Here is an 18,106-nt window from a genome sequence, read left to right as displayed (position 1 = left end):
ATTGGTTCTCGAGCAGCTCCAGTCGCTTTACTTCACCTCCTTTACATAGCTTCCGACGCAATCATGAACGAGTCATCCACAACTTTGATGACATTTCTTGTGTAAGGTTACCTTGTCTTTACATTCTTATGGACTCCGGCTGACAGAGAACAAGCCGCACTCCCCCCAATACCAGATTTGTCATGCTGTTTGGATCGTGGGACAACTTTACGAGGGCATATCCGATGGAAAAGGATAGTCGAATTGGCAGGGGTCATTGGAAAGGATGTCATATCTTCACCAATATCATATGTGATGGAGAAACAAAACCGCCGACTCCAGGAAGGAATGGAGGTCTAAGGATGGGCGGCACATATTGGTATTATGTGAGTGGAAGTATCATATAGAAGTTCCAGAAACGCACAAAGCTAACCTCTAATCATAGTACCAACTTGACAATGAAATTGATTTTTTCAATGAAGCCGAGCCAGTAACTACTTCCTGTGCTCTTCTGCCAGGTCAACCCTTGAACGTTCTCAACGTTCCTATCAACTTACCCTCGTCACATACCCATCTTGGACGGGGTACCAAGCCCGCTTCCCAAATACCCAACGATGGAACTATGGATCCCGCAGACAAATATTTGAACCCGAGAGTTCCAACGAGGCCTGTTTTGCTTCGTCTCACTACGTCTCCAGCAATGCTCATGCGTACCGACCACGGCTTAGCTTCCCCCCTTTCTTCTGGATCCTCCATAACTCCCGTTAACGAAAGAAGCTTCTCCCACCCTCGTGCCTTGGCAACACATCGACGATTCCGTATTGGCAGTAAACTATCTCTAGACCTAAGAAGTGCAATTAATCCTTCCCCCAAAACCAATTCTCTGCGATCTGCCATTCTGAACTTTGCCTCCCCGCGGTTCTGTGAGGGCGACGAGAACCGTGGCCGTCGCCGTCATAAGGTAGATAAAAGCCACATCATAAAAGTTCCCGAACCAGGACTGGACTCATCCGCCCACTCCAGTACCCCGTCTCCCACGTGGAGTGTTGTTGATAGTCTCAACAAGCCGTTACCCCATCCATACGTTGTTGATAGGAATATATCCAGCGAATATGCCAGTGGAAATCAATTTCTTGCGGAAAACCAACCGTCGTCGCCGCTGAAAGCCGCATGGACCGTTGAGCATCCATTGATCGATAGGCCTGGCTCTGAAGAAACTGAACAAAACCGCTACCTTGCTGTTGATCCATATCCAGACTCTATGACTTCACAAAGAACGCCCAGGGTTATCATTCCTCAGCAATCAGCAGGCGACATTTCAACTTCAACAACGACAGCTCCGTTGGATCTATACAGAAAAGCTTTACCGAACCTCCCACACAGCCCATCTTCCATTGCTGACGCAGAATTTCCGCAGATGGAAATTGTTGACCTCTCCCTTGGCGAAGAAAAATACTTCCAGAGTCATTTCTCCGACTTTACTGTTGACTCTCCCGGTAATTCGTGCTCTCCGGACTCTTTCCTCCAACCGACTGGTAGCCGGTTCTCAGAATACAGTACAGATACAGAAAACGCTTCGCCTTGCTCTATGACATCTGCATCAACATTTAATAACGACAATACATTCTCCCCTACCACAGATGACAGCAATGGGGGGCTTTTCGAATCCGCACTTACCGATCTATCTGCTCACAGCTCCTCCCTCTTTGATATTGCTTCCAACCCATCCCCGCAACCCAACGTATACATAAACAACGCGCACCAAGATCGCGAGACTAAATCCCACGACTACCATGCCGACAACCTTGTTATATCCTCTCTTTACATCTCCAAATATCCTAGTAGGGAGATCAAGCCGTGGACCCTCGAAGCCAATAAAAACACCACCAACCACAGCCAGACCAATAATGATGAACAGCGCGTAACACCTCCCGGGAAAAACTTAATCCTAACGCATGGTAACTTTACACCCAACACCGATTCGTTATTTATGGACGATAACCCTGAACTCCTCACCCCTCGCGCAAACTGTATAAATCACTCAGACACGATGAACAAGGACAGTGAGCGTGTTTCGAGGCGTGGTGGTAGTAGCGGGCAGAAGGCAACAAATCTCCGCGTCGAGTCTACAATGCAGGAGTTAATGGATGAGTTGAGTTACTTGGGCGATATGATCGAGGATAATGCTGTGAAAAGCTTCTAGATAAGATCGTAACTCTCCTCCCCACAAAGATCCTCCTAGTCTGTATTCATTTTTCTTTTCCTTCTGTTATTTAAGTACATTAATCTCGTTTTCCAACCATACATGGGTTCATGCTTCCCATGTTCATCCATCTCATTGGGAATACGGAGTTACTACATTTCCATCATGGCGTTTTATCCTTCTTCCTTGTATTACCATCATAGATCGCAACCCATTTTTGCTTTTCTTGGATTTTGTTGGATTTTCTACTTAGTCTCAACTGGTTGGTCATGTTCGGGGTTTGGGCGTACTGTCTGGTCATTTAGCCACGGGCGATATTGCCTCGATCGAATAACGGCTACTTATGTGTAATGCAGTACTCGAAACATTGTTGATGTGCGGATAATGTAGGGGATACAGTCTTTGTGAGGCGTTATGGGATATTCATGATACCTTCAAAAGCTTGTCTCTCCGTTATTTGTTTTGGTATTTACTTTGAAGCCTTTTCAATGGCGTCTGATAGGATCTGGTGGCTATTTGTCAATTCTTTGAAGGCCCCGATGGAGAAATAATGAAGGAGAAAATAAAATGAGGAATTGGAATACACAATATCATTAATTGCGTGCCGAATGTGTTGATGCTGACTTGTAATCTGATGCCGATCCGCCACACCGTTGAAATTATATACAAATATTTTTTCCGCCGCAACCAACTTAACTTGACACAACCTTTGGCACTCCAAAAAAAACCTTCTTTGTCCCCCTATATAATACAACCATCAGCATTTACATTCCCTATTAAATAATTACTTGACTTTATGTCTAATCCTTACAGTGGCATTTTCATGTACAATTTCCAGTTCCAGCTAGCCTCAATGGACACAGCACATTAAACCTACCAAACACAGCCAATTAGCGCGCATACAAAGTAAACGAAGTAACGCACCAGGAGTAAGGACGTGAGATCCTCAGAAATAACGGAATTTACACTTTCATTCTGTCCCAATACTCTCATCAAACTAGTCCAACCGTCATGGACGCGGAGTATATCCCGAAGTTGACCTCAGTAGCTGAGAAAACACTCGCGTCAAAATGCAAGCCTGGGTCAATGGCGTACTGTCCGACAATGGACCTGGTCGCGCTGACTAGCGTGGATGAGCGAGTGGATGTTTTCAGGTTGAATGGGCAGCGGGTGTTTGGGGGTGTTTATGGTGACGGTGGACGTGGCGGAGGTGAGCGGGGAAGGGAGGTGAGAAGGATTAAATGGAAGGGAAACGGTAAGGGGTTCCACGTTATTTTCTTTTATATTTGAGCTTCTTCTATCCTTTACTAGTTTTGACTTCGCAGAATATGAATATCCGTATTATTTGCTCTTGGATGAGGAGTTTTCTATGAACACGTTCCGAATCTAACAGCTATTACAACCAGGTCATCTCCTTGCCGTCGCCTGTTCTGATAACATTATCCGCATCTTAAGCGCGTACAGCGGCAAGACGGTACATCAATTACCATGCGGCCACTCTGTGACATCTTCAGTTGCAACTGCACCTTCATCGTCTTCCACGTCTCCACTTGGCTCAGCTTCATCCGTTTCTTGCCTTGGATGGGGAATGAACTTCACCGATGGCAAGAACGCGTTGAAATGTCTTCAAGATGCCGAGGGAAGGCTTACTGTCGATGATCTGCTGTCGACAGAAATGCAATTATCGAAAATCGCGCAGTTGAAGGCAGATTTGCCACGAGAGCTAGCTATGCTGGATATGGAACGGTCATTGCCTAAGCTGAGCACGTTACCGTCGACGGGGAATGAGTGAGTCTTTTTATTTTGTTTGTTTGCAATTTTTTTGATATTGATATATGCTTGTTTCACTTATGCATCTTCTCTAGCGACGATGTGTTTGGTTCACGAGTATCGATTGATTCCATCTTTCATACTACCAATAAAAACACCGGTGACTCTGTCGATGTCCTGCTAGCTGGCTTCGACGACGGGACTATTCACCTCCGCATTTTTGACTGCTTCGATGTCGGCTGCTTTCATGTCGGGAGCTCTCTTGGGAGCGCTACTAACAGCAAAATTCTTGTTCATGCTTTTCACCCCATCAGCTCTACTCATTCCCTTTTGTTCTCAACCGAAAACGGGATGCGACTCATCACTCTCGACCTCCGATTTATTACAAAATCTGGAAGGTACTTGTCGCTCCTCGCGTCGAAAATTACGCAGCTACAAAATTTGCTACGGTATATCAAGCAGGTGCAGGCACAGATTCAACTCGAGTGGAAAAATGCTCAGGATCTTCCGGGACGGTATATCAGAAATGTAACTGAGGACTTGCAGGACAAATGCGCGTGCGATTTCGTAACCGCTGCATACCACCTGCTTGTGACTGGGGACTGTTTCGAACCGCTGAGGGAGTTTCTGGTAGAAGTCCTTGGCGAGAGGGTTTGTAACCTGCACAAATTTTACCGCAACTTCTGGGTCTAACTCATTTTTAGGGTCATAAACGTTGGGAAAAAGCAGTTACATCAGGCTACGAGGCGCTGAGGCGACTGACCCACGAGTGCCTTCTTCCAGCATTGGAGCGTGGTGGAGTCCTCCTGAGTCGGTTAATAGGGCTGTCAAAATTCCACAAACTCAGCCCGATTCTCGGCCTGGAAACTGCAGATCTGGAGAAATGCCAGGACACCATAGACTGCCTTGGCCTCCTCTCCCACAAAGTGCTGATCCATAGCAGTCGCGAGCTCCACGAGTTTACCGCGTTCTCAAAATGGCTACGACTTGAAGTTGACCTACAAACCGCTGATCCTCTATCTGCCACCTATGAAGAACTGACGGAGAGCAGGGATTCTCTCGACCATGGGCAGATACTAAGCTACATCCAGGGAGCGATGGCTCGTAGCGTTCTTCAGGATTTCATCCAGCCTGTCCCCACACATTCGCTGCCTGACCGATGGAAGCCGTCAGGGCAAGACAGCTCCTTTTATGAAACATATAAGAAATTACTAAAGCAGCAAGATCAAAAGAAACGGGCGAATCAGATGGACATGCCGCTACTTGGCGATCTGACAGCTCGTCTTGGACTCCAAAGTGAAAAGGTGTTCAAGCAGATTGCGGAGACGCAGCGACGAGGCATCCTCCACCGGTCGCCATTGGCTCTTGGGCCTGATTGCGATGCGGACGTTGTAGATATGACGATGAATTTCGGGGTACGTTGAAATGAACCTCCCCAGCTCAAGTGATGATTTGGGTATGTAGACTTACCATTGACTTTCGTGGCGTTCCTAGCATTTCGAGAGCTCTGCATACCCGTCTGTATATATTGCGACGAAATCAAAAAGCTCCCCATGGATATGTAAGAAAGCCAGACACGTGAAACCAGACGTTGACGTTCCAAGCAGTTATTTAACTTTCATATTTTTGTTTTGCGCAGTGTATCTTTATAGGGTTATCATCGATACAGTAAACGGCGTCAGCTCAACCAAAGCCACGCTCCTCTCTGCAATCAGCCTAAAACGAGGGAGCATCACAGCCGTAAAATTCGTCGAAGACGGTACACTAATGCTTCTCTTATCTGACCTGGGAAACGTACACCTCCTCAGTTTCCCTTACATTCCCAACACGGACACTCCATTCCACCCCAACTACATCCGACTAGGCGATGACGGTTCTGAGACTTCTGCTACATCAGATTCCGTGACACCCCCAGTGCAGGTAACGCTCCTGCATCTCGCGAACGGGGAGCAGGATGCGGAGTTCGTGCGGCATACATTCCCACAGCAGGAGGGGATGGAGCCAGTTGAACTGGAGGTCAATGGACGGAAGGGGAGAAGGGTTGTGTGTGTTTTGTATGCGGATGGACTGCGGTATTCTGTGTTTGATATGGATAGCTCAGGGGTGGCAGAAGAGGAGGAGGAAGCTGGAGATGGGAATGGTGAGATGGAAGTAGAGGATAAGGTCATGTCACAATGAGCATGGCTTTCGGCTTCTATATTTGTTTCCTACCGCGATTACATATGATATTTTCTAGGAAGAATAAATGTACGACTATGGGAAAGGCTGTTTGTTGAGGTACATGTTAGCCAGATTTCTGGTCCTTGTGACTGACTTAATAGGGCCCAGTGACCGCAGAGGCCTACGCAGTAATTGACATTCAATTAAATGCTGCTGGGCTTGTTTGTTGGCTGAAGCGACGATGCGCAGGAGAATTTAGGCTGTGCGGCACAAATCAGGATATGGGACTGATAGGCAACCAGTCAGTGTAGGTATATACGTGTTTTTCAGCAATTGCCCCTACGTTCTCAATACCCCCAATGGTTCTCAGCTGAAATAAGACCTACCCCATGATGCCTGTTTGGCGAACGTTAATGCCAAGCCCGAACTAGTTACAAAATATGTATGTTTAGAGCCACCACCAGCGGAGTTTGGCGGTGGGGTCCATTAAAATGCAGCAGACCATGTTGACTCAGCCTAACTGGTTCCGTTTTTCGACGGCCAGAGCCGCATCCTCATTTGTTCCTCCTCCACACTGACTGCACGACCTCCAAACAACATCCTGCTTCGACTTCACCTCACCTCACCTCCTCACACCCCACCCACTATCTTCCGGAGAAGACAGATATACCAGGCTAAAGGGAAAATTTCTTCCCTCTTTTCTGCTTCTGACCTGAAGTTTTTTACCTTCTTATCCGCTCACTTTGGCTCTTTTACCCGTATATTTAGTTTTTCCTCCTACCTTCTGGCGGGGCAAACATTTCTAGGTTACCATAACAAAACAATCCCCAAGAAAGCCTTGTCGCCGAAGCAGCGTACATTGTTCGCAGTTCGGGATCCTTATATTTTCTATACCTTTTTGTACCTCCTGTCGTGCTCAATCCCGCTTCCCCGCAGTCATTTCCCTGCCGCTTGTTTGCTCCCCCATCACAACATCACAACAGCACCCCTCTTCTGTGACGAACCACGCGACTACGGCAGGCGTCGAATTCGGCAATATGGATGTTAATCAGGTGTTGACCAACACCCTGTCGACGGGTATGTGTCGCGGTCCAAGCTTGTTTATTTGAGCCGAAGACCCACTCGCTGACTTGTGCCTTGTTTGTGTGTGATTCTATATAGATGCTGCAACGCGTCAAAGTGCCGAGCAACAACTGTTGCATGCTGCTGAAGTTGACTTTGTATGTCTTCCCCTACTTTTACACTTCTATTGCAGTAGGAAACGTAAAGATTTTGTTTCGACTTGTACATAAGCTGCCACAGCTAGTTTTTGTTTTATAGCGCTATCCGTGGGAAAATTTTAATTTCATGTTTGCTTACTCGTTTTCCAACTATATTTCATTTCGGCCCCCGTATAGGCTACCTACCTTACGACGCTCGCAGGCGAACTTGCCAATGAAGCTGCTGCGCCTACCGTTCGAATTGCTGCTGGTATCGCGCTGAAAAACTCCTTCACCTTCAGAGAGCTTGACCGATTGCGGGAAGTCCAGGGAAGATGGTTGCACCAGCTTAGTCCGGAGATTAAAAAAACCGTCAAGGAACTCGCATTGAAGACCTTGAAAAGCAACGATGCCAGAGCCGGCCAGTCCGCAGCGCAGCTCATCGCTGTCATCGCTGCCATTGAGCTACCGCGTAATGAATGGCCAGAGCTAATGGACACTCTTGTGAAGAATGTCAACTCTGGTTCAGATCACATGAAGCAGGCATCGCTGACAACGATTGGGTTCATCTGCGAATCCGATGAGCCGGAGCTTCGCGAAAGCCTAAGTGCGCATTCAAATGCCATCCTCACAGCCGTTGTCCAGGGTGCGCGACGAGAAGAAACTAACGCTGAAGTTCGGAATGCTGCGCTTACGGCATTGGGCGATGCGATGGAGTTTGTACGGTCGAACTTTGAAAATGATGGCGAGCGAAATTATATTATGCAGGTTGTCTGCGAAGCCACACAAGCTGAAGATACACGAATACAAAGCGGGGCTTTCGGTTGTTTGAATCGAATTATGGGTCTTTACTACGAAAAAATGCGCTTTTATATGGAAAAAGCGCTTTTTGGGCTCACAATCCTTGGTATGAAGAATGAGGAGGAAGATGTTGCGAAGCTTGCTATTGAGTTCTGGTGTACGGTTTGCGAGGAAGAAATTGCTATTGAGGATGATAACGCTGCGGTTAGTTTCTTTCTTTCTTTCTTTGTTTGTTTTTTTTTTTTTTTTTTTTTTTTTTTTATAAAAAATTTCGTTTGTCGTTATCCGCACCAGGATTTTATTCTGAGCAACGGCTTCCTAACTTCGCATGCAGGCCCAAGCAGAGGGGTCCACTGAAATCCGCCCATTTTTCGGCTTCGCTCGTATTGCCTGTAGAGAGGTTGTTCCTGTTTTGCTACATCTGATGACCAAGCAAGATGAGGATGCCGTTGATGACGATTATGATACCTCGCGTGCTGCTTACCAAGCCTTGCAACTCTATGCCCAGTGCGTTGCTGCTGAAGTGATCCCCCCGGTCCTGACATTTGTAGAAGAGAATCTAAGAAGCGAGGATTGGCATCGTCGAGATGCCGCTGTATCTGCGTTTGGCGCCATTATGGACGGTCCAGATGCTCAAACGCTCGATCCATTGATCAAACAAGCCCTCCCAGTTTTGATCGGAATGATGGATGATAAGGTAATTCACGTTAAGGATTCTGCTGCTTATGCACTTGGCCGAATCTGCGATTATTGCTCTGAATCTATTGATCCAGAAGCTCACCTGCAACCTCTTATTTCATGTTTGTTCCATGGATTGGCTAGCAACCCAAAGATCGCGGGCTCTTGTTGCTGGGCTTTGATGAACCTTGCGGAACGATTTGCTGGGGAAGCCGGTGCTCAGACCAACCCTCTATCAAAACATTTCCAGGACAGTGTTACCTCACTGCTCACTGTTACAGAGAGGTAAGCTTTCAAACTGAATATTTCATTTCATGTAATTTCGACTAACCTTTAGCTAACTGCTACCCCAGACATGATACTGATAATCAACTTCGAACTGCGGCTTACGAGGTTTTGAACTCCTTCGTGACCAATGCTGCGAATGATAGCCTTCCTATTGTTGCCAACCTTTCAGATGTTATCCTTCAACGACTCGAACAAACAGTGCCTATGCAACAACAAGTTGTCAGCGTTGAGGATCGTATCACACTTGAAGAAATGCAAACGAGCTTGACAAGCGTGCTCTTGGTAAGTATATTGCTTATCTACATCCGTCTGTTTGGCTATATTGAGACGCTAACAGACCAACTCTAGGCTATCGTGCAACGATTAGAAGGAGAGATCAAGCCTCAAGCTGACCGTATCATGCACGTTCTATTGCAAGTTCTGTCCACGGTACCTCCAAAGTCAAGCGTTCCAGATACTGTTTTTGCCACTGTTGGCTCGATAGCCAGTGCGTTGGAGAGCGATTTCATCAAATATATGGATTCGTTTATTCCATTCCTCTACAATGCGCTAGGTAACCAGGAGGAGGCTGGTCTTTGTGCCATGGCAATTGGACTAGTTAGTGATATCACTCGATCATTGAGTGAGAAGGCTCAACCGTATTGTGATACGTTCATGAATCACTTGCTTAATAACTTGAGGGTATGAATTCATTCTCCGCACATGTGTTATACTCACTTGGCAAATTTTTATTGACCATTTTCCTCAGAGTACTACCCTCAGCAATCAACTAAAACCGTCCATTCTCGAGACGTTTGGAGACATTGCCCAGGCTATTGGATTGCATTTCGAGACATATTTAGTAGTTGTCGCTGGCGTGCTGCAACAGGCATCCGGTGTTACTGCCAGTCCTGATGTATCATACGATATGCTTGATTATATTGTATCCCTTCGGGAAGGTATTATGGATGCGTGGGGCGGCATTCTCCTTGCATATAAAGGCACACCAAATGGTACGTACTAGTTAACCCTGGCTTGTCCACTATTTAAAATCTCTCAGATCTAACTTTTTCAATTTTTTTGTAGCTAATGGCCTGCAACCATACGTCGAGTCGATCTTCCAACTTCTAAATATAATCGCTCAGGATAATAATCGGAGCGAGGGATTACTTCGAGCTAGTATGGGTGTCATCGGGTTCGTTTTCCAGATATGATGCTATCCTAGTAGACATCGCTAACAATCCTCGCTAGTGATCTCGCTGATACATTCCCTAATGGTGAATTTGCGGCGCTTTTCCGCAACGATTTTGTCTCCAATTTGATTCGGGAAACGCGAACGAACAGAGAATTTGGCCCTCGCACAATTGAGACAGCTAGATGGGCTCGTGAACAGGTCAAACGCCAAATAGGCCTTGCGACGGCACAAGTTATGTCATAAAGCACCATCTAATGGAAGTGACATGTATTATCCGTGTGAATCACTCCGCCATATCATGGACATTGGCGTTGTCCAGTTAATACCCGTTCTATCACCAAAATAACTGCTCGACGAGGCACGGGAAGCGATGCCGACGACTAGAGCACTTTCACGAAATGGTAAGGCGGGAAAAAGAATGAACTGCACACCGCGCCTGTGCGAGTTTTCCCAGCTCAGCTAGGATATTGGATAGCAGTCGAATTGATAAGATTTTTGAGAAAAAGAAGCAGGAATCTGTTTTATTCTTTTTTAAACCCTCCTTTCTTCCCCTCCCCTCAGCGAAGTTCGCATCCCAGGCATTTTCAACGATTCGGCATACTTTTACATCTGACCTGAGCATTTCACACGCGCTGATATGAATTATACTGCGGCCCCGCGCTCTTGTCAGAGCAAGCCCCTCGCAACCTTCATAATCACCCTTTCCCCTTACTGTTTGCCCCCAAGCACTTTCGTGTACCCCTCCCCGTCAATCCCACACCTGTTCCCCGGCACCCCACGATCAGATGCAATTGACTTACGTTTTCAGGAAGAATTCCCTACTACCCTCCCCCATACACACCTGTACGCATGCACAAACGACGCGCATCAAATTCGCAATCTCTCACTCCCCCTTTCTTCGCCCCCTAACTTCCCTGTTCTTCCAATTTCCTCTTCCAATTTCCTTTTTTTTTCTTTTTCTTTTCTTTTTTTTTTTTTTTTTTTTTTTTTTTTTTTTTTTTTCCATTCACGGCCCTGCCCACACTTTTTTAACACATTCTATTTACCTTTTACACTAGAAGTCATGTATGCCCCAAAATCATGTATCCATTGTTAATTATTTTTATAAACTTCACTTCTCTTTCATTTCTTTTTTGCCCATACAAACTATTTATCATATCACAACACCAGCGCATTCATCCTTTTACTTTCCTTCATTTTTTTTACCTCTTCTCTCCAAAATAAGTTAATAAATAAATGGGTGGCTTTTGAATCTAAAAAGATATATTATTATTTTATAATCTTGAAACCCATTTCTTTATCTTCTGCTTAATTCAAGTAAATGCCGGAATTTTTCCAATATGTACTTCGTGCAATTATTGGTTTCAAGCAACGCTGGAAACAGTAGGCTGTTTTAGTACGGAGTACTGTCTCGCCTGATTGGTGGGCAAGACATCCACCCCAACGTGGGAGGGGTTTAAAAGACCTACAACAATAAAAGCCAAGTGCAAGGAATCTTTGATACGGATTAATAACTAATTACTCGGGCGAGAGGCGAAATGTACTTCATCGAACTCCCAACAGAAATACTTCTACTCCTTGGGCAGATATTGGTGTCTGAGAGAGATGCCGCTTACAGAAACGGGGTCTCTGGTCTCAACGCGCTCGCTCAAACGTGCTCGCGTTTTTACCAAATCCTCAATCCTTACCTTTACCGGTTCAATGCACATCATCAGAACAGCTCTGCCCTTGTGTGGGCCACCCTGAGAGGGGACAAACGCACAGCAGAGCTTTCCTTAGACAATGGCGCAGATGTGAATCTTATTATTCTCGAGAGCTCTGGGGTTTTGAATAACACAAAGACTCGACAGCCTGGCTTGCAGATGGGTCATTTCGCTAGATTATCTCCTTTAGCCACACAACCCACTCTGGTCAGCTCTGGCCTCCTAACCCTGGTATTTAATCGACGGGCAACAAGAGCTCTCGCTTTTGGATCTGCAGTAGGAGGAGAAATCATTCCGTGCCCCAAGATTCGAGCGAAGTACGACCAGGTTATCGAATTGTTGATCGGTAGGGGAATTGATACCGAAAGAACAGATGTCGGCAACGAACGACTAGATTTCTTCCACAAAGGAATGACACTTCTACATCGAGCTGCCGGCATGGCTGATGATACCGTGGTTCGACTGCTTATCGAACGAGGTGCCAATATACATGCGAGGACCACGAATTCACAACACACGCCACTACATCTAGCATCGAGAACTGAGGAGTTTGATTTTGACACTGTGGATGCTGTAAATGCACACAGACAAGATCGTAGATCTAAGAAGCAACGGATCGTCCGGCTTTTGCTAGAGAACGGAGCTGACGTCAATGCTACATGTTATGAGGGTGATACCTCACCTCTACATTTCGCAGTCAATTCCCCCGCAATAACTCAAATTCTACTTAAATATGGAGCCGATCCCACTGCCAAGGATAAACATGGAAGAACACCGTTGCACCAGGCAGCTGTCGTTCCGCCATACGGCCCTGACCATCGTGATATGAAATGGGTTGGTAGGAGCGCTTGGCATCCCGATATGAAGACTGTGATTAGGTTGCTAATCGAATGTGGAGCGGATATCGAGGCAACAGCTAAAACCGGATTCACACCGCTACATTATGCTGCAAAATTGGCACAGGTTGATGCGGCACAGGTTCTTCTCGAAAGCGGCGCTAATATCGAGGCAACTGATAAGGGAGAAGTGTGTAATTCCCCAATGTGGACGCCATTGCGTCATGCAATCCATGCCTACGTAGCAAAGGATTGTCAATTGACTCGTTCTCGGTCCTGTACTCTTGTCACCATGTTGGCCAAAGCTGGAGCAAACGTCAATGCGAAAGGGGGCGATGGACTAACCCCACTCCACCACGCCGCGATGTACGGTATTATAGATATTGTGCGCATACTTGTGAGATTTGGTGCGGATGTTGAGGCGAGAGACTGTCAAGACACGACACCTCTGCAATATGCAACCTATGGGAGGAATGGCACGATTTCACGAGAAATGGAGAATAGGCCTGCTACTCCAGCTTCTGGTCGTCTCCGTTATAGGACCCAACCCGGTCTATGCGGAAACAGCTGAATATCTCTCTTTCGTTATAGATCATTTCTCCGCGATCATTATATAGCGTCTGGACTGACTATTTCATCATCGAATTACATGTCTTGCATTCAGATTCTACGTAATGAGAATTTGTTTCCAGTGGATTCGATAATGGCCTACTCCTGCTGAAAACCCTAAACCCTAAGCGGGCCGCACTAGCTTTCCAACCCAAAATTTTTCAAATTCAAAGCAAAATCAACATCGTCAGCCTTCTGTATTCGCAGCACTCCATTTTCCAGTACTCACCGTCAACACTGACCATCGAGGTATGTGGCTCTATTAACCATTTTTCAATCTTGTCATGTTTGTTTCAACGGCCCTACAGCTAGTCTGGGTAACGCAATCACCATGGACTTTGACTCAAAAGACACGATTCCAGCGTTTGACTGCTGGTTGCATGGTGATACGCTTTTACCCATAACGGCACGGGCTTAAGAACCCTTTCTCTCCCTGATTGAGGTTAAGAGGAGGAGGGGCACTCTTTGCGCTCGAAAAGACTGCTGAAGGCTAACTCTACTTTTGTTGTAATGTACGACGGAATTGTTTCCTGTGGCCCTCTGCGGGAAACGGGATATGGTTTCGTAGTACAATATCATTTTTCCGTTATGGATATACATATAGATACCTCATTTCCAACTCCTCCGTCGATCTGAGAATCTCCGTGCCAAGCAGTTCATAAATCGCCAAGATGGTCAAGACCAGTGTCCTCAACGATGCGCTGAATGCCATCAACAATGCTGAGAAAGCTGGCAAGCGCCAGGTTCTCATCAGACCTAGCTCCAAAGTCATTATCAAGTTCTTGTCTGTCATGCAGAAACATGGTGAGTTTTTTATGTTTTTTTTTTTTCTTTTTTTTGTTCCTTTTCCGACTTGGATTTCCCGAGTTTTTTGTTCTTTCCGCGTTTCCTATGTCGAGCGTTCACTTGCATGAGCTCCATTTTGTCTGGCTGGCGTGAAAGTCATAACACACATGTTGTACGAAGACACAATATTCGGGTTGATAACTAGGCGGCGATCTCGATCATGAAATTCACTCTACGACGTCCGCCCTTTAAATGCCCGATAGATGATTTTTTTGGCGTTGATCTTACAAGTTGCCTGTCTATTATTTTTCCAACCGTGGTTGGTAACATTTAATTCGTCGCCACATTACTTACTTCATTTCCGCTCACAGGCTACATTGGCGAGTTCGAAGAGGTTGATGACCACCGCTCTGGAAAGATCGCCATCCAGCTCAATGGACGGTACGTTCCCATCATTTAGAAAGCATTTGCTGTGCTTCCCACTGATGTCTTCTCCGCCAACAGTCTCAACAAGACCGGTGTTATTTCCCCCCGCTACAACGTTCAGCTCCGTGACCTCGAGAAGTGGGTCGTCAAACTCCTTCCATCCCGTCAGTTCGGTTACATTGTCTTGACCACCTCTGCGGGTATTATGGACCACGAGGAGGCCAGACGCAAGCATGTTGCTGGCAAGGTCATTGGATTCTTCTATTAGACTAAGAGAAAACGAGCTATCTAGCTATGAATAAAGTTCTTCTGATTTTATTAAAGCGGCCTTTTGCTCAGAGGACATAATTCGTTTTTTTTAAACCTGCCAGCATTAAATCCCTTTTTCTGTAGGATATCTGCCATGCTTGGGCCAATATGGTAACCCTGCTATTTGCGGTTGTATTTTGTAAATAACTCATACTCATATGGTGCTTGAAAGCTGAAGATTCTTTTGGCCTCTCCAATTGCTACTCTGCTGACCGGCGATTTCATTGCATGATCGCCGCAATCTTGACGATCCAAGAGGCATCTGATAGCCGAGGTGGTGAGTTCACCGCCTAAATAGATGAGTTGATTATTTTGCCACGAAATATATCAATCAATCAACAAAATGTTAAAATAGAAGCAATGGGATCCTTTGACAAGACGCATTCCCATTTGAATAGAAAATTCCATTCCGTTTATCCTATTCGCTACCTAGAAAGTGGTGAATCGTTCCTTTAAAGAATTCCCGTCTGTCCCACTTCTAATGCCCCTCGACAGAATATATTTGACCCGGCATGGGGTATGCTTGCTACTACCCATATGAACAACATCCATGATGCTCGAACTAACATGCGTTGTCATTTCTAGCACCGGCTAAACTGGACTATAGATCTGGCCACAGGCACCTATCGCTCGACATACCCCACCCCAACGGGCATACCCGTCGACCCAACCCTGACGGGACCTGGCCTGTTGCAAGCGCACGAACTGGCCACCTACATCAACAGTGATGAATTCTTTCCAAAGCCATGCAGAATTTACTGCAGCCCGTTCTACAGATGTCTGCAGACTATCCAACCCACAGTGGAAGCGCTCAAATCCCGGCAGGAACTCGAGCGGAAACCATATGTGGATTTAAATGTGAGGATTGAGAACGGCCTAGGGTGAGTGTATTCCCGTTACTCCCATATCAGGGATGGAGGAATGAAACTTCAGCGGGATGCACTGCGAGATTTTGACATAGCTGATATTTCTGTCCATGCGTTCAGGGAATGGTTCGGCTCCTCATCCTCGTTCAGGCACCCCGCTCCGGCATCGCCAGACGTCCTCCAATCCCACTTCCCTACCCTCCTACCCCCCTCAGATACCGGCGAGGCCAGCTCCACGTCCCTCCAACCATCCTACGTATCACACATCTATCCCTCCCCCAAGGGCGAGAACATCGCGACACTCCATGACCGAGTTGCAAAAACCTTAGAAGCGATAATCGCACAAGTTGATGCGGAACTCGAAGCTTACGAACGTGATATCCCGGCTGAAGAGAAGCAGAGCCGTGCCATTTTGGTATGCACGCATGCTGCACCGTTGATTGCCATGGGGCGTGCTCTTACGGGCAATATGCCGGAGGATACATGCGTCGAGGACTTTAGGCCGTTTACAGCGAGTTTGTCGACCTTCGTAAGGAGATCTGGTAGTGGTGGTGAGAGCAGACCTGAGAATCTGGGCTGGGAGGGGTCAGATACGGGCATGATTTCAGGGACAAAGTTGCGGCGGTGGCAGGATGGGGTGGGAGTTGGGGGTGGTTGGGATTGTGTGGCGAATGGAGAGTGTGGGTTTTTGAGTGGTGGGGAGGAGAGGGGATGGTAAGTTTTGAAAACTATTTTCCTCACACTTTTATCATAAATTGTGTTTGCTAACGGGAATCCAAGGCACTTTAACGGGGAGGAGGATTTCGACACGACCCCCGCTGCAGCGGTTGTGATTGACGTGGAAGGTTCGCCTGCAAAATTATGATGTCCCTATTCCATGAAAGTTCTATGAGAAGCTTGGATCTAAAGATGGAATGTCGATACCCACTTCAGATCGATATATGATAGATATGATGATAGACCTGATAAGTTATAGATATATGTTCTCAAGAGACATCATTTTACCCCCCTCCTCCCCTCTTTCCCCCCCTCTTTGTTTTTTGTTTTATTACTGGTTGTTCTAATTCACTTTTCCCCGTTTTCAATTTCCTTCTTTCAAGCAAGTTATATTTCTGCCACTGTTCATATTGAAGGTATGTATACCGAATGAAACCTTTTCTAATTTTGGCATTAACTAGTTCTTTTCATAATACCTATTAATATAAGAGCTAAGAAGCTAGTTACTAGCGACTATTCTCTAGCAAGTGCTCTAAAACGATTACGAGCTGGATACAAGTACGAAAATCAATGAAGCTAAACAACTCCTGATTCAACGACGTAAATCAAAACAGGACAGAATAAAAAGGAAAGGAAAAACGCCCACAGCTATATCCCGTCATTGCGCATGCGTCCATCAGAAAAAGAGCCCCTTAGCAGGAGTATTCCATATACCAACCATTGGTAGCATCCTGCTCCATCTTGACACTCCCATCAGAGTCCAGAGAAAGAAGAAGGCTCAGCTTCTCCTGACACTCTACCGAGGTGACGAGGTGTGACACGTACCCCTTCTGTTGTGGCCAGTTGGTGAAATCCGCAGAACCAACACTCTCCGCCCCGGAAGGCTCTGTCGGATAGATCCTAACTAATCCAGAATCATTTACGACAAACTTCCGCTTCTTGCCCTGATCCCATTTGATGGTGCAGTGCTTGGCTCCCTTGGGTACATAGAAAGTCATTTGCTGATCGTGTTTCTTGTCTCCCGCCTTGCTAAGTTTGATGTAATGTCCGATCTTTTCGCTGGGTTTGCCGTCGACCATGGCGCGCATCTCAGGCACGCGTAGGACTCCGCTCTCGCCGGGTTTGCAGGAACTTCGGCCAACTGGGCAATCTGGGGTGCTGGAGTAGCCATTTCTGGCTGGGATGGCGGAGGCTGTTTGCATGCTCAAAGCAGCCAGGAGGAATGCGGTTGCTTTAAGGAAGTGCATTATTGCGGCTGAAGTAGTTTTGGTGGTTGTGAGAGCTGGTTTGTGGGATGGAATAATATCAAGAGGATAGTTATCGTTGGTTTGAGGTTGGAGCAATTGGTATTTTATTGATTTAAGTAATGCAATATGACATTCGATTGAGGATGTCGAACGATGAGAGGAGATGAAAAACAGCATTCTTGGAGCCGGCGGAGGAAGAATATTTATACAATTCTTGCTCGCATTCATTTTTGAGCTATCCCTGAGCTATTGAGCATGGTTGAATTCCACAATAATCATACATGGAGAAAATTCATGTAACCTGCCTGGGCAAAGATATCAGCTCCAAACCCAGCCCACCTCGATCCCCACCCGC

The 18,106-nt window shown here is 46.3% G+C and overlaps 7 protein-coding genes across 7 annotated transcripts; 6 read left to right on the top strand and 1 right to left on the bottom strand.

Moving 5' to 3' along the window:
- Window positions 1-63: 63 nt before the first annotated feature.
- HCAG_02276 (predicted protein) lies at window positions 64-2,182 on the top strand (the record flags this gene model as incomplete). Its single annotated transcript, XM_001542055.1, has 3 exons — window positions 64-101; window positions 176-365; window positions 425-2,182. The coding sequence occupies 3 exons, from the start codon at window positions 64-66 to the stop codon at window positions 2,180-2,182; spliced, it is 1,986 nt and encodes a 661-aa protein (XP_001542105.1).
- A 1,011-nt stretch (window positions 2,183-3,193) lies between these two features.
- On the top strand, window positions 3,194-6,130 carry HCAG_02275 (predicted protein; the record flags this gene model as incomplete). Its single annotated transcript, XM_001542054.1, has 5 exons — window positions 3,194-3,392; window positions 3,589-3,970; window positions 4,267-4,603; window positions 4,657-5,367; window positions 5,447-6,130. 5 exons carry the CDS (start codon window positions 3,194-3,196, stop codon window positions 6,128-6,130), a joined length of 2,313 nt encoding a protein of 770 aa, XP_001542104.1.
- Window positions 6,131-7,149: 1,019 nt separating this feature from the next.
- Window positions 7,150-10,495, top strand: HCAG_02274 (conserved hypothetical protein; the record flags this gene model as incomplete). The annotated part of the gene is made up of 9 exons (XM_001542053.1): window positions 7,150-7,189; window positions 7,274-7,332; window positions 7,510-8,316; window positions 8,447-9,075; window positions 9,144-9,360; window positions 9,427-9,759; window positions 9,827-10,070; window positions 10,144-10,252; window positions 10,309-10,495. The coding sequence occupies 9 exons, from the start codon at window positions 7,150-7,152 to the stop codon at window positions 10,493-10,495; spliced, it is 2,625 nt and encodes an 874-aa protein (XP_001542103.1).
- Window positions 10,496-11,790: 1,295 nt separating this feature from the next.
- HCAG_02273 (conserved hypothetical protein) lies at window positions 11,791-13,362 on the top strand (the record flags this gene model as incomplete). Its single annotated transcript, XM_001542052.1, has 1 exon — window positions 11,791-13,362. The coding sequence occupies one exon, from the start codon at window positions 11,791-11,793 to the stop codon at window positions 13,360-13,362; it is 1,572 nt and encodes a 523-aa protein (XP_001542102.1).
- A 709-nt stretch (window positions 13,363-14,071) lies between these two features.
- On the top strand, window positions 14,072-14,880 carry HCAG_02272 (40S ribosomal protein S22; the record flags this gene model as incomplete). The annotated part of the gene is made up of 3 exons (XM_001542051.1): window positions 14,072-14,204; window positions 14,558-14,627; window positions 14,691-14,880. 3 exons carry the CDS (start codon window positions 14,072-14,074, stop codon window positions 14,878-14,880), a joined length of 393 nt encoding a protein of 130 aa, XP_001542101.1.
- Window positions 14,881-15,149: 269 nt separating this feature from the next.
- Window positions 15,150-16,652, top strand: HCAG_02271 (predicted protein; the record flags this gene model as incomplete). Its single annotated transcript, XM_001542050.1, has 4 exons — window positions 15,150-15,198; window positions 15,529-15,802; window positions 15,908-16,501; window positions 16,568-16,652. The coding sequence occupies 4 exons, from the start codon at window positions 15,150-15,152 to the stop codon at window positions 16,650-16,652; spliced, it is 1,002 nt and encodes a 333-aa protein (XP_001542100.1).
- Window positions 16,653-16,961: 309 nt separating this feature from the next.
- Window positions 16,962-17,751, bottom strand: HCAG_02270 (predicted protein; the record flags this gene model as incomplete). Its single annotated transcript, XM_001542049.1, has 2 exons — window positions 16,962-16,980; window positions 17,219-17,751. 2 exons carry the CDS (start codon window positions 17,749-17,751, stop codon window positions 16,962-16,964), a joined length of 552 nt encoding a protein of 183 aa, XP_001542099.1.
- Window positions 17,752-18,106: the final 355 nt, after the last annotated feature.

The sequence above is a fragment of the Histoplasma capsulatum genome, genomic scaffold (assembly GCF_000149585.1).
Source record: "Histoplasma capsulatum NAm1 scaffold_2 genomic scaffold, whole genome shotgun sequence".
NCBI lineage: Eukaryota > Fungi > Ascomycota > Eurotiomycetes > Onygenales > Ajellomycetaceae > Histoplasma > Histoplasma mississippiense.
This window is presented reverse-complemented; position numbering and strand designations above follow the sequence as displayed.